General features: G+C 36.0%; 1 protein-coding gene across 1 annotated transcript in view; it reads left to right on the top strand.

Annotated features, from left to right (window-relative positions):
* Positions 1-16,598, top strand: part of USH2A (usherin) — a 2,188,359-nt gene that overhangs the window by 829,860 nt on the left and 1,341,901 nt on the right. The window contains exon 30 of the mRNA XM_053712759.1: positions 9,679-9,792. Within this exon, the coding sequence (XP_053568734.1) occupies positions 9,679-9,792 (114 nt within the window). The remainder of the gene's footprint in view (positions 1-9,678; positions 9,793-16,598) is intronic.

Below are 16,598 nucleotides of genomic sequence, written 5' to 3'. Positions count from 1 at the left end.
CTGTTGTGAGTGAGCAGAACTGGCATGTCATTGGTCAGGTTGGTCAAAGTTGGGACATTTAGGGCTAGATTACAAGTAGCGCGGTAAACATTTTTTCTTGTTCGCAAAAATTAAGCTTTTTTGCGCTACTTGGGTTGTGCTCATATTACAATTAAAAAAAACAACAACATATTTTGCTCAAGCAGTAACCCGAATAGCTAAAAAATCCTAACTTGAATTTTCACGTGTGCATGCATGTATTCCCCCCAAAAAAAATCAATGGAGAAAAAAAGTTGAGAAAAAACCTTACACTCTAGATCACCATTGCATTTTTGCATTCCCCATAGAAGTCAATAGAGGGGATAAAATGTTGGGGAAAAAAACCAAAACACCAATCACGCAAACAACATAGCATATTCACATTAGCAAATGTGAAATATTTACAGTTAATACAGTTAAAATCTTTAATAAATATGAATATTGCAAAAATATGTTTTATCATGTTTTTATCTACTTAATGGCAAAGTGCTCTAATGCACTTATATATATTTCTATGTGTGTAAATATATATTAATGTTTTTATATGTGTATATATGATTGTAAATACATAAATACACATATAAATACATTAATATATATGTACACATATATAGACAAATTTATATATATATATATATATGAATATAAATATTTATATATATATACAGTATATATATATATACAGTATATATATATATATATATATATATATATATATATATATATATATATATATATATATATATATATATATATATGAATTAGCACTCACACCTCCCAAATCAGCTGCTAGGGTGTCAGGAAAAAGAGGTTCAATCCAATAAAACAAAATATCCGCATTCACTGGATTTGTGAAAAAAGGTTTTATAGTGACGTTTCGGGGTAAAACACCCCTATAAAACCGTTTTCACAAGTCCAGTGAGTGCGGATACTTTGTTTTATATATATATATATATATATATATATATATATATATATATATATATATATAAAAAGAGGCACTCTCTGATCTTTTTAGCAAGTGTAGTTTAAAATATCAAAACGTCACGTTTTATATATTAAACTACACTTGCTAAAAAGACCGGAGAGTGCCTCCTTATGTCTTATATATTGAACCCTTGGCACCCTGGCAGTTAAACATTGAGGTGAGAGTGCTCTTTTTTGGACTTTTTATATATATATATATATATATATATATATATACAGTGTCTCACAAAAGTGAGTACACCCCTCAGTGAGTGTACAGCCTGTATAACAGTGTAAATTTGCTGCCCCCTCAAAATATCTCAACACACAGCCATTAATGGCTAAACCATTGGCAACAAAAGTGAGTACACCCCTAAGTGGAAATTTCCAAATTGGGCCCAAAGTGTCAATATTTTGTGTGGCCACCGTTATTTTCCAGCACTGCCTTAACCCTCTTGGGCATGGAGTTCACCAGAGCTTCACAGGTTGCTACTGGAGTCCTCTTCCTCTCCTCCATGACGACATCACAGAGCTGGGGGATGTTAGAGACCTTGCGCTCCCCCAACTTCCATTTGAGGATGCCCCACAGATTCTCAATAGGGTTTAGGTCTGGAGACATGCTTGGCCAATCCATCACCTTTACCCTCAGCTTCTTTAGCAAGTGGTCGTCTTGGAGGTGTATTTAGGGTCGTTATCATGTTGGAATACTGCCATGCGGCCCAGTCTCCGCTTCAGTATGTCACAGTACAGGTTGGCATTCATGGTTCTCTCAATGAACTGTAGCTCCCCAGTGCCGGCAGCACTCATACAGGCCCAGACCATGACACTCCCACCACCATGCTTGACTGTAGGCAAGACACACTTGTCTTTGTACTCCTCACCTGGTTGCCGCCGCACACACTTGACACCATCTGAACAAAATAAGTTTATCTTGGTCACATTGGACAACAGGACATGGTTCCAGTAATCCATGTCCTTAGTCTGCTTGTCTTCAGCAAACTGTTTGTGGGCTTTCTTGTGCATCATCTTTAGAAGAGGCTTCCTTCTGGGATGACAGCTATGCAGACCAATTTGATGCAGTGTGCGGCGTATGGTCTGAGCACTGATAGGCTGACCCCCACCCCTTCAACCTCTGCAGCAATGCTGGCAGCACTCATACGTCTATTTCCCAAAGATAAACTCTGGATGTGACGCTGAGCACATGCATTCAACTTCTTTGGTCGACCATGGCGAGGCCTGTTCTGAGTAGAACCTGTCCTATAAAAAACGCTGTATGGTCTTGCCCACCATGCTGCAGCTCAGTTTCAGGGTGTTGGCAATCTTCTAGGCAATCTTCTAGTCTAGGCCATCTTTATGTAGAGCAACAATTCTTTTTTTCAGATCGTCAGAGTTCTTTGCCATGAGGTGCCATGTTGAACTTCCAGTGACCAGTATCAGAGGGTGTGAGAGCGATAAAGCCAAATAAATTTAACACACCTGCTCCACATTCACACCTGAGACCTTGTAACACTAACGAGTCACATGACACCGGGGAGGGAAAAAGGCTAATTAGGCCCAATTTGGATATTTCTACTTAGGGGTGTTCTCACTTTTGTTGCCACCGGTTTAGACATTAATGTCAGTGTGTTGAGTTATTTTGAGGGAGCAGCAAATTTACACTGTTACACAGGCTGTACACTTACTACTTTACATTGTAGCAAAGTGTAACTTCTTCAGTGTTGTCACATGAAAAGATATAATAAAATATTTAGAAAAATGTGAGGGGTTTACTCACTTTTGTGAGATACTGTGTATATATATATATATATATATATATATATATAAATACATCTTTAGCAATGTATATGTATGTGTCTTAATGTTGAAGCCATTTGCCTACTTTTTCTTTTCTAACACCTGAGATCTCCTATCTTTGAGCACTTATAACTTTTTTGTGCAATAATTTTTAAAATACTTTTTATTAGACAGTGTCAATATGTGTAACTGTACTTTATAATGTATTTTTGAAGTGTTTTGTAAAACTTTTTATTTTCGGAAAACAGTTAACCACAGCTCTGAGATTGCAGTAAGGATTGAAGCACAAATTTTGCTCAACTTGTAATAGCACAATGGAAATGGCTCGCAAAATCATTTGCGCCTCACCAATATTGCATGCTCTAATAAGCGTATAATTTAGCATTAAAATGGCAATTTTAAAAACTAACAAAACTCTAGCTTTGAAATAAACATTCTTTAATATATATATAAAAAAATATGAGATTACAGTTTTTTTGATGGAAAAGAACACATGGAGATAAGCATGAAAATTAAAAGATTTTTCTTAGTAAGCACCGAGATAATAAAAAGGTAATGCCCCTTTAAGAAATCCTTGTATACAAATATATCTTTCTAAAATGAGGAATATACCGAATTACCTTATATTTATTTAATAATTACCAAATGCATTGTTGGTAAATGTGCTTGCTTGTTACATTTTCTAATTGGAATAGTAGTATCTACTCTGATAACTTTAATATATACCACTAACGCTCTATGTCATGAAAGTGTTTGGGTGACATTACATAAAATGTTAAATTTTTGGTAACAATTTCTCACAGTTATCATGTGGTCTCACTAATGTTAATCAAACATCTGTTAACCCTTATATAACAGATGTATTGCTGCCCTCTGGCATCATAAGAGGTTAATTCTAGACCTTAACCAAAAAGTAAAAAATGTCTATTTCTAAGGTACATTAAACTTATTGAACATATGAGCTCTTAAGCACCTCACTGCAAAAGAAACATTTTAAACTCTCTTCTAGACATGTATAACCACAAAAAATGTTTCAGATAAACTGTCACAAAAAAAAATATATATATTATTTTGTTTCATCTGATATTTGTTAAGTGGGTCATTCTGAATTTTTCAACAGAAATGTATTTGTCTGCTATTTCTTTAATGGCCATTAGTATAATGTCCATCCAGGAAAGAACCCTCAGGTTGGGAAGTCACTAATAGGAAAACACAGACCCAGCACAAAGGATAAAACCCAGGACGTGATCTGGTGGCCAAGGCGGAGTTAGACAAAGCAGGTTCGGCAACAGTTGGATAGATAAGGATCAGAATCACAGAACTGGAGAGTAGTAAAGTTCAAGCCAAAAGATCAGAACCAGACGGGCAGATAAAAGCCAAAAATCAATATCCGAAGGAATTGTCACAGACGAGCTAGTGGTCAAAAGGTTGCGGGCGAGAGAGGTATCAGAAGATATCCAGAGATGTGGTCAAAAACTGGCAATATGATCAACAATATAAACTGCAAGAATAGTACACCCAGAATTATAACTATACATGGACGCAGGGTACTGCTCCTGCAGCAATGTCTGAGGCGTCAACTTCCAGAATGCTGTGAGGGATCAGGATGCTGTTGAATGGGTGGTGAGCAAAATAAATATTTAAGTTTATGAAAGGTTGAAAGGGCTTATGTTGTAGATTTCTTGTAGATATAAGGCTGATTTGTGAAAGATCAGAAAGGGAGAGATTAGTGTTGCAAAGTTCTTAATAAAGCTTCTGTAATAGTTTGCAAATCCTAAGAATCTTTGGATTCCTTTGGCAGAAGTTATTTGAGGTTAATCTTGAATAGCAGCTTGTTTATTGGGGTCTATTAAGAACCAAAAAGAAGAAATGGTGCAACCCAAGAAAGGAATAGATGTCTGGTGAAAAAGACACTTCTCTAGCTTGGAATATAGTTGGTGTTGACATAATTTCTGGAGAACTGCTCGTACATACTGGATGTGTTCAGAAAGATTATTAGAGAACATGAAGATATCCTCTGAATACATAATTACAAATTTGTTAAAAATGTCCATGAATATATCACTGACAAATCTTTTTAAAATGGCTTGGGCATTGCATAGTCCAAATTGCATGACTAAATTCTCAAAGTGCCCAAATCTGGTGATAAAATAGTCTTCTTTTCATCCTCCTCTTACCCTGACAAGATTGTAAGTTCCTCTAAGGACTACTTTGTTGAAGATGTTTACACCATGTAGATAGTCGAAGAGTTCAATAATTAAAGGTAAAGGATAAGAGTGTTTGTTGGTAATGCAATTTACTGTATGGTAATCAATGCAGGGTTAGAGACCTGCAACTTTTTTCCAGCGAAAAATAATCCAGCTGCCTCTGATGAAGAAGAGGGTCTAATAAATCCTTTTTTGAGGTAGTATTAAAAATAATCTTCAAGAGCTCTCCTTTTAAGTTGAGATATGGGAAATGTCTTCCCTTTAGGAATCAGAGCTCCAGGAAGAAGAGAAGTAGAGAAATAAAAATAACAATGAGGTAGGAGGCCTTCAGATTACTTCTTAGAAAAATATCTTAAAATCTTTTATACTCTTTAGGTATTTCAGAAGAGATGTCTGAAGTAGCCAGGCTAATGGTTTCAGGATTGACAAAGGGGGGTAATACAATGATCAAAGCAATAATCACTCCAGGGAGTGATTTCTTTTTTATCCCAAGAGAAAGAGGGGTTGTGCAATTGAAGCCATGGTAACCACAAAAAATATCAGTAAAAGTGGAGATGAAACAAGGTTAAAACATAAAAGCTCCTTATAAAGAATTCCCACTCAAAGGCTTGGTCTGTCTTTCAATTATTCCTGAACCTAGACTTTGAACACTGACGGTTGTTATGTGAATAGGTATAGACCTAGGTTAATCAGGAAAATTATATTGAAGGGAAAAGGAACTGTCTATAAAGCTGCTTACAGCCCATAGTCAATGAGGGCTTGAGAGTGTACACAGACTATAGTTTTGATTTTTGAGAGGGTCGGAGAGGGTCTCTTCAAAATGTAAGCCCTGTTTTTTTTTCTGGCATAGCAGGACAATCTTTCAGGAGATGACCTTTAAGGCCACAATATAAACATAGTCCAAGAGACCAGCTTTTGAGTTTTTCCGAATAGTCCCAACCTCAATGGGTTCTTCAGATGGACATGTAGTAGCAGGAGTGGGATAAACTTAGCAGAAAAGTGGAATATAGGCCATTGAGTCTTCCTTGCACAATGTTTCTCAATAAGACATTCCTGGTGTCTGGTATCTAACCTGGTTTATAAAAAACTGTCTTCAAAACAGACAAAAAGTTTCTAGTGTCATGTAGGACCAGACTATCCTTCTCCAGCAGATGGGATAACCAAGCTAAGGCCTTGCCTTTAAGGAGGGAGACAAAGAAAGAAACCTGAGTTGAGACTGAATAGAAAGTGTCCGGTTAATTTTTTAAATGTAAACAACACAGATTAAGAAACCCCCTCCAATCTTTTGGAGTGCCATGGAACTTTACAGGCAATCAACCTTAAAGGGACAGTCAAGTCCCAAAAAAACTTTCATGTTTCAAATAGGGCATGCAATTTTAAACAACTTTCCAATTTACTTTTATCACCAATTTTGCTTTGTTCTTTTGGTATTCTTAGTTGAAAGCTAGACCTAGAAAGGCTCATATGATAATTTCTAAGACCTTGAAGGCCGCCTCTAATCACATGCTTTTGTATTTGCTTTTCACAGTGGGGGGGAGCTAGTTCAGGTAATCCCTATAGATAACATTGTGAGCACGCCCGTGGATTGTGGCAGACACTGCACTAATTGGCTAAAATGAAAATCAAAAGATAATAAATAAAATGTCATGTTATCAGGGGGCTCTCAGAAGATGTTTAGATACAAGTTATGTGTTGGTTATGCAAAACTGGGGAATGGGTAATAAAGGAATTATCTATCTTTTAAAACAACAAAAATTCTGGTGTTGACTGTCCCTTTAACATTTCTGTGAGTTGGTCAGATTTCTTGTTCAGACTTTGCAAATGTGCTGTATGAGCTCCCAGCAATTGTCCCTGATAGCCAATGGCCTTAGACACTTCCCCTGGATCCATCTTTGGCCCATATATACTTTCACGGACAGAAGTATAATGTCGCTCACTTCTTGCCTTTTAACGCCGGGTTAGTAAAAACCTGTAATACCAGCACTGTAGGTAAGTGAGCGGTGAGAGAAAACTGCTCGTTAGCACCGCACAGCTCAAAACGAAAAACTCGTAATCTAGCCGAATGTGTAGAATCTTGCAGTCACCATACATATGTATGACAGGCACTCCTCTGTAGACAGAGTGGAACAGGCACTATTTGCTGGGCAATTTTATGACAAAAGCATAATAAATAATGAATGTATATTGCAAAGTTATTTTATTTTCCTTACATACATTTTTTAAAGGGAGTTTACACATAGTTTTAAGGGACATGAAACCCAATTTTTTATTTTATAATTAAAATAGAGCATGTGATTTTAAACAACTTTCCATTTCACTTCTATTATCTAATTTGTTTTGTTCTCTTTGTTTCCTTTGTTGAAAAGCATACCAAGATAGGCTCAGGAGCTGCTGATTGGTGCCTAAACATATATGCCTCATGTTATTAGCTCATCCATGTGCTTTGTTGTTTCTTCAACCAAGGATACCAAGAGAATGAAGCAAATTAGACAATGGGGCCAATTTATCAAGCTCCATAAGGAGCTTGTGGGCCCGTGTTTCTGGCGAATCTTCAGACTCGCCAGAAACAGCAGTTAAGAAGCAGCGGTCACAAAGACCGCTGCTCCATAACCCTGGTCGCCTGCTCTGAGCAGGTGGACAGGAATCGCCGGAATTCAATCCAATCGAGTATGATCGGGTTGATTGACACCCCCTGCTGGCGGCCGATTGGCCGCGAGTCTGTAGGGGGCGGAGTTGCACCAGCAGCTCTTGTGAGCTGCTGGTGCAATGCTGAATACGGAGAGCGTATTGCTCTCTGCATTCAGCGAGGTCTTGCGGACCTGATCCGCACTGTCGGATTAGGTCAGCAAGACATTTGTTAAATTGGCCTCAATACATGTACTTAGGAAAGTTGTTCAAAATTGTATTTTCTCTCTAAATCATGAAATAAATTTTTTGGGTTTCATGTTCCTTTTAATACACCTTTAAATTGTGTGATCAGAAATATTCTAAAACTGCAATGTCACAGGCAGAGAAATCTGTAATCTCAAACTCTTAACAGTCTAGATATAAAATGTCTCATTATTAAAAAAAAAAATTATATTCAGCACCATAAGAGTACCTTTCTCTGTGAATGGTTTAAACTTTTGTAACAGTTTGTACCTTTTTTACCCCCTTATAATTCCTTAGAAATCTAAATTCCAGGCACCTACCTTTAATATTATATAAGTAAAAATGGTCTTATATCTTATGAAAGTTTTTGAGTACAATATATATAGAAAAAGGCGTTAGAGAAAATAAACTATAGTATTATATTACAAAAATAAAAATATTTTATTGTTAAATAAATGCAAAGAAAATTTAAAAAAGATGAACCCAATATTGCACTTCGATAGTTTAATCATGCTTGCATATAAATAAATATTATACCATACCAGACTCTTTCTGCCCCCTTATAAGTTCAGGGAAGGGGTATTTATGCCCTTTTAAACAATCCTTTGGCATTACATCATGAGTAATTAGCAACAACAACAAAAAAAAAACAATTAAAAAAAAAAAACTCTAACTCTGAGCTAAAACACAAGTAGCGTATTGAGAACAGAACATTTTAAGACATACAGTACATTATTTTAAAACCTTGACCGAAATTACAAGAACTTCATTTCACAGTAACATATAACTGTACTTGATTTCTTACTCATTTTATTTGAAACTAATATATTTATTAATGTATATCAAAATAAAACATTACATTGAAATTGAGGTATTCATTAAGCATTTTCTCTTTATTTATAATAAAATGATGTGCCTGTATTTTATATTTTATATATATATATATATATATATATATATATATATATATATATATATAAACAAAGTCCAGATTAGAACTGCACACCATGTAATTTACAACATCTGCCAGGGTGCGATGTCAAAAAAGAATATCCATTGTGCAAAAAAAGACAGCACTCACTGGTCTTCAATATAAATAAAATGTAACTTTTAATGTTACAAAAAGATTTAAAAAGTGGGAATATACATGATGACGTTTCGATGCCTAACACATTGGAACATCACATAGCTGATGTAACCTCTCAGAAACCACCTTATTCACTTTTGGGACATTTGATAAAGATGCCAGTTAGGCATCGAAACGTCATGTATATTCCCACTTTTTAAATCTTTTTGTAACATTAAAAGTTAAATTTTATTTATATAGAAGACCAGTGAGTGCTGTTTTTTTTTGCACAATATATATGTATATATATATATATATATATATATATATATATATATATATATAGTTTAGCAGATGGAGAGCACTCTCACTTCAAAACCAACTTGCCAGGGTGTAAACAGGAGACAAATAACAAAAGACAATTGCTTGCACTCGCTGGTCTTTTAAAAAAACGTGCCTTTAATGTAACGTTTCAGAGACCATATCCCCTTCCTCGTCTGAGGAAGGGGATACGGTCCCCGAAACGTTACATTAAATGCATGCTTTTTTAAAAGACCAGCGAGTGCAAGCAATTGTCTTTTGTTTTATATATATATATAATTACGGTTGTTTGCCATTTGCAATAAACATTTTTTTTAACATGCCAATGGCTTGATGAACATCTATTTCTTAGTCCATCACTTAATCTTTTCTGTAAAAATTAACTTGACTTACTATGTTTTTAAATTATTCAGTGTAACCTTTTTTTGTCCCAAGGAACCGTGAGTGGCTTGCAACCCTTCACTATGTATGCTGTAACTGTATCTGTGTGCACTTCGGCTGGGTGCAGTGAAAGCTCACATGCATTGAACATCTCAACTCTTCAAAAAGGTAAAGTAATTTCAGAGGTCTTGACTTCCACATTTCATTCATGAATAATAAAATAGGAAAAAGCGCTAAATGTTGTAAAGCCATTTGCTGAAAAACCTAAACCTAATTTGATGACAAAGTGCATTGCCAGGATGTAATTGCTCCATTTTTTGGGGGTACTAAAATGAATCAAACTCCATACCCTTTAACGACATGCATCTTTAATAGCTGTAATGCAGATTAATGGGCTTTTTAATTGCTGTTACATTGTTCATGCAAGAGCCTTGTCATTAATACGAAGCATCTAAAAGATTAATGAAAGCTTCCTCATTTTACTATTGCTTAGAAGTAAATCTAGAGACAGTCTGACTAAAAAGAATTGATTGTATAGCACAGTATGAAACCGAGAATCAAATGGTGTCTTTCCATGATTTCTTTTAACTACTAAACATAGTCAAGGCAACAATTATTTCAAGATGATTGAACTACTAAATGCCAGTTGATACCTTTATTAATCATTTTAGCACTTGCCATTTTAATTAAATCCCCTTCTTTTTTTTATTTGTACCTTTAAGATTGTAATAGATTAAAATATATTCATATTTTTAAAAGAATACTATATATATATATATATATATATATATATATATATATATATATATATATATATAGGTGCCAGTACTATAGCCCACTAACTAACCACAACCTATCCCATTTGCAGTTATCATACTCAAGTCTCCCTACAAAATTATCCTATTATTTCCCAATGCTCGCTAGACTGTCTGATTTGGCTATAGAATCTTGCTCCCACATCAATTATACACAAAGCACAAACCCACATAGTGAAACTTCACCAAATACCAAAGGGTCACATAAACATACCCCACAGCACTCAGGGAAAGCCCTCTCCAATCACTAACTTCCTAACAAATGGAGGAAAAGATTTAGAAAAAAATAAATAAATAAACTTAATAACACCAAAAGTTGGTTTATAGGTTAGCAAATCAAGGCGCGCTATAAAAATGTTACAATTAAAATATTGCACTTTTATAACATCTACAAACTAAATTCATAAAGTAAAACATAATAAATAGTTATGTGAAAAACAACAAAAAACATGGAGGAGGCAGTTATAATAATTTCCAAACTATCCATAAATCAGTAATATATCTCAAAGGTTATTTTGGCAGGGTATAAGCACAAACTAGACAACTACTAAATTGTTATAAATAGACATACAACCAAAAAGAATGCTGAGTCCTGTATATCATCAAAGAATTACTGCCCTAAAGAATAAATGCAAATTATTAGAAAACATTCATATAGACCTAACAATATAAAAATAATGAAAGTCTCATAAATACTACAATCTATTGTAAAGGAAATGGCAACTAATACATTGTTACATAATTCAAGTGCACATTCCCCAAGTTTGTTGAAAGCCATTCCATACAGTAAATTTCTACTCCAAAGGCAAAATTGCTTGAGTGATAAAACTTATCTACAGGAAAGTAATGATTTAACGTAGAGAATACTTATAAGAGGAAACAGCAAAAGGTCCATAAAAAGAATAAAGTAGAAAAAGAGCAGTGCCCTACACTGATAGCTACTTACAATCCATATATTTCCCAACTGCGAAATATTACACACTGATTCTATACTAACTCGGATAATTGGTAAAAGGGTTTCCATTGGCTATCGAAGATGATATCAGGAAGTAATACCGAATAACCATTGGCTATGATGCAATTGTGTTTTCTTCAATATACTCTATGAGGGCAACAAAATTGAATTAGACACTCTTTATGAGTGATAGCAGTTATTGGCCAATTAAATAAGAGAATGATACTATTAGGACCCAATTGATAATAGGGGGAGATATTTGTATGCAGATAAATACGTGCAAACAGCGGCGGTGTGCACCCCCTCTGAGGAAGCGTTATTGTGAAGCGCGTGTCAGGGGTTCTCAGAGAGCTTTGTCTCTCCTGTTTATCTGCTTACCATAGCCAATACTTATATTCACATATTATGGGGCTATGATTTAGGAATAGGTGATTCTCTTTATTGCAAAGCTTTTAACGTAATGCTAATATTAATTGTAGCTCCCAGATTGTTGGAGCTTAGTGTAAACTTATTTAACAGGTTTTTGCTACATTAGGAATTAGAGTCTAATATCTCTCGCTAGTGAATTATTTCAATATGGATAATATGAGGACATACAGTATATAGCCACAGATTAAGTATTTTTGACTGTTTATTCCATTAAATATTAGTGTTCATGAGGACATGAATATTTACTAATAATTTACATTTATTCATTTAGGGCAGTAATCCTTTGATGATATACAGGTTCCACACTCTTTTTGGTTGTATGTCTATTTATAATAAATAGTTTCTCTTTTATGTATCACAGATCTATAAGAGCTCCTAGTACAAAAAAATTAAAAATAAAATAGAGACAAATGTATCCTTGTATCAACTCTATTCAACAGAAATAGCAAAGAAACAAAAAGTAAATATAGAACAGTGACACATATAACATTTTGCCCTATCTGATGGTAGCACAATGTGTCTATTCAAAACTGTTTCAGGCCCATTTCCTTCTGCCCCCACCAACACCCTACACTGGGAGGTTGATTCCTTCTGCTGCTGCTTATTTAAGGAGCTTTTCTAGAGCCAATACATCAGAACTGACATTTTCAGTATAGGTGGCAGTTTCAACAGGCAAAGGCAGCTATCTTAAATGACAAAATAAAAGTAAAGAAGCTATTTGTAAATAATGTAATACTCCCAAACAGGTAAAATAGATCACTTGGAACACATGAACATTTTACATTGTAATGTTCTCTTAATAGATAAGTTTGGAATATGTAATGTTTAAAAACCAGTTGCATTTTGCTGTCCCAATTTTATGCTAATACATGTGTTTAAGTAAAAATGCTGTGAATGCAAAACAAACCAAAAGCAGTGTTTAATGCAGAAGCATTATCCAACATGCAGAAATAGATTTCTTGGTGAAGAAATCAAATAAGACCACTGGGAGATGATGTTTTTGCCCATGTAAAGAGTAGACATATAGTCAATGTACCAGGCTTTGTCCTTTTTTCTTCTTGTGGACTGAAACATTGATGAACATATGAAAAAAAATGTATCTAATAATACAAGCATTGGAACTTATATTGAGTGAACTGAGTTTCATTTGACTTTACACAACTTTTTAATTCACTATAAAAAGGATTATTACAATAGTGTCTAATTGTTTCTATAGAAAAATAGACAGGCAGATAGTTAGATACTTATTGTAAGAACAATCTAGTTTTCTAGGACAAATGCAGAGGATTTGTTTAGTTAAGTATTTGGGGCCGATTTACCAAGCTCCGGATAGAGCTTGAGGGCCTGTATTTTTGGCGAGCCTGCAGACTCGCCAGAAACACAAGTTATGGAGCAGTAGTCTAAAGACTGCTGCTCCATAACCCTGTCCGCCTGCTCTGATGAGGCAGACAGGAATCTCCGGAATTCAACCCGATCGAGTACTATCGGATTGATTGACACCTCGCTGCTGGTGGCCGATTGGCAGCAAGTCTGCAGGGGGCGGCGTATGCATCATTTTTTGTACAAACATACACAAAGAATACCAACCATCCAGAGTCTTCCTGACCTAAGAATATTTAACCTGTTAAAGTCAATGTGTTGCAATCAAGAGCCATTACTGTGATTAATTTGCTCTAATATAAAACCCTGGCTTGGATTATAAACAGCTCTTACTGTTGCTCAAGTATTGGCTCATCTACTCTACAGATAGTCCACCCCATGGAACCAGAACACTATACTCTCAAAACAGAGATGGTTCATATCTCATTTAACAGCAAAACTCATAGCTCTGGGTGCTCATCTTCAACAGAATGCTGGGTTTATATCTAGTAACTCAGACAGTTAACTCCAGAGACGCCTGGGTGCATAGTTTTTAGGGAAAACTCTCACTCAGATGCATACAGGGAGATTTTAAGCTTGCATTGCAGAGAAAGTTAGGGCATTTCAGTGTTTGTGGTTGATTGCTAGCATGTATGGCTGTAGGTTACAGATCTAGGTAAGAAGGGGCCTTCGTATGGCACCATTTGTGATATGAAATATTCTAATGGATATTTTGGATATTTTAATGGACATGTTTTTCTTCTAAACATTAATATGAGGTGTTTTGTTTTTATCCACTGAGGAAAGAAAATATTAACAGCTATAGACATTCTGAATAACAGAAACTTTCTGTTTGTAATTCTTGTTACAGAATAAATATAACTTTGCTATAAAAATAATTTGGAATAGATACTGGAAAAAACGATTCCTCCAGACCCTAAAATATGGTTATTCTTATGTACACCTAAAAAATTTACGACTGCACAAAGAAAAATGTTGTGTATTTTAAGTAACAGCATGAAAAAACCTAATAGCCCAGAAATGGAAATCGAGAAATGTCCCAGATTTAACACAATGGATACATAAATGTAATGACATTTTAAAAATGGAAGAATACCACTACATGCGAGTAAAATGCATGGAAGTATATGCTCAGCTGAAAGAAATGTGGGAGGGTTACGTAGAACATAGATTCAAGGGTTGATATTGAGATACGGTGTTGGGTCCATAGAGGAGGTATGACCAGAATGGGGGAGGTTAAGGGGCAGACATAGAAGAGGTCAGTTATAAGGAGTCTTATAGGTCACCAATAGTTATTAAATCATACGGGCCCTCTGGGAGGTGATGCGCGCTCACACTACACAATTAATTCGTCAGGATTACATTCTAGTTTTTTCAGTCTGTTTTATTGTTTTACAGATAAATTTATTAAAAGGAATCCAAACCTTTTTTCCTCTTGTTAAACGAGTCATTACAATGTAAAATTTTCACATGTAAAATTTCAACACTCATGCTTGTATTGATCATTGTATGTATACGTATACTTTGTTTTGTTTTGGATATCCAATAAAAGAAATTAAAAAAAAATAAAAAATAATTTGGAATAAATATGTGACCCCCTACTCCAGACCTCACAACACTCCTGAATTTTGTGGTATTGTCATGGGTTGGGAGGTCTACCTGTTGAACCTCTCTCAGCTCCCTCTGCTATGGCAAATGTCACAGTTTCTATTGACTGCTCCATCTCTGCCCCTGGAGTGCCTTTACTCCACTCAAAGATGCACACGTTTCACCCACCCTGCTCACAGCACAAACCCACCCTTTACCCCACCTTATAGACTCCCTCTATCTAACACCAGTGGGACACTGCCCAAAAGTCCTCCACACTTGGAAAGACACAAATTCCTGTAAGAAAACACAAAACATGCCAGCTGTCCATTCTGCAGCTTCCTCAACCAGAGCAAATGTTGCAGTTTCCAAGGACCACTTTGGCTCTACCCATGACACTAAAATTCCACCCAGCCCCATCTATGATATGCTTTGCTTCACCCATAACACACCTAAAGACCCTGCTCTCCTCTCAAAGCTCCTCCCACCTAAAACCAGTGTGAAACTGCTCACAATTCCACCTCATCTCCCTGTCTTAGTTATTCTTAGGGAAATGTTGGAAGGTATATAATTGGCCCGGACGCATTGTTTAAATCTGAATTAGGAACTGAAGCAAATTGAACACGAAAAAAAAAAACTTTTAATTTTCAGGAACCAAGAAGAATAATACATAGACAAGCCAAGGGTCACAGTGAAACATTCAGTAAAAAAACAGATGTTCAAACAAAGGGCCCCATGTAGAAAAAGGCATGCAGACAGCTTCTCATCTGCCACATACTGGCAGTGGATCTGTTCGTCTGCTGTCCCGTATGCAGCATTAAACACTCTGCTGAGTATGTAATACCCGCCCCTTCACTTGCGTGACCAATCGTGAGAGAGAAGGGACTGTCAATCACTGAGAGTGAGCAAGCTCTCTGTTATTTCTCTTTGCCACTTCAGAGGTAGTGAAGAGTGTAAAAAGAAGCAGTTTAATGATGCTTCTTACATTGCGGGAAGCAGTTGTGCGAACCTACACCGCAAGGGCTCCTGAGCAGCTTATGCTGCTTTGTATATGGAGCCCAAACGGATGAGGCAAATAAGTTGGTCAAGCCTCAGTTCCATAGTTTAATAGCAAGATAATCAGTCCAGTAAGCATGTATCTTAGTAAAGGGGTAAGACAAGTAGTGGGATCAGGTCAGGCTCCAGGCTGAGAACAGGAATGCTTTGGTCTTCATGGGACAATAACCAAGCACTAAATGGGAGGGACCTTTATCACCTCCCATTCAGTCCTGGTGCCAAAAGACAAGGCCAGAGGTCACTGCCATGAAGGACTTAAATAGGAGCGCTAACTAGCGCACATACCTAAAGGAAGGAGTCCAGGAAGCAACACAAACATCCATTAAGCCGGTCATGCTAACTCAATACTACTTATCATGGACCTTGGCTCCTATAGCAGAGGATTCCTCCATAGCAGCTCAAGCCATGTTGAGCCTCTTTACAAAATCTAGATCAGTAGTGCATGCTAGCTAAGTGCTTAATTTAACTATTTTGTTGTGCCTCTTTTCAGAGATTCTCTGCAAACAGTAATGCAATAATGAAATATTGTAATACATTAAAGCACTTAACTTTCGCTTTTTCTGTTCCTGTAAGGTATGTATGATTATTAACAAACACCTAGATTACGAGTTTTTGTGTTGCGGCTTTTAACAGTGAAAATATTTCAGCTTAAAAGCAGTAACGCCGGGGGTGGAGCCAGCTTAGGAGCTGAATGGTCGCTTCTCTCTTTAGCTCCGCTGACATAGCTTCTAATTTTATCTAAATGACCGTTC

Source organism: Bombina bombina, chromosome 4 (assembly GCF_027579735.1).
Source record: "Bombina bombina isolate aBomBom1 chromosome 4, aBomBom1.pri, whole genome shotgun sequence".
NCBI classification, from domain to species: domain Eukaryota; kingdom Metazoa; phylum Chordata; class Amphibia; order Anura; family Bombinatoridae; genus Bombina; species Bombina bombina.
Note: the sequence above shows the minus strand (reverse complement) of the source record. Positions and strands in the feature narration are given on the sequence as shown.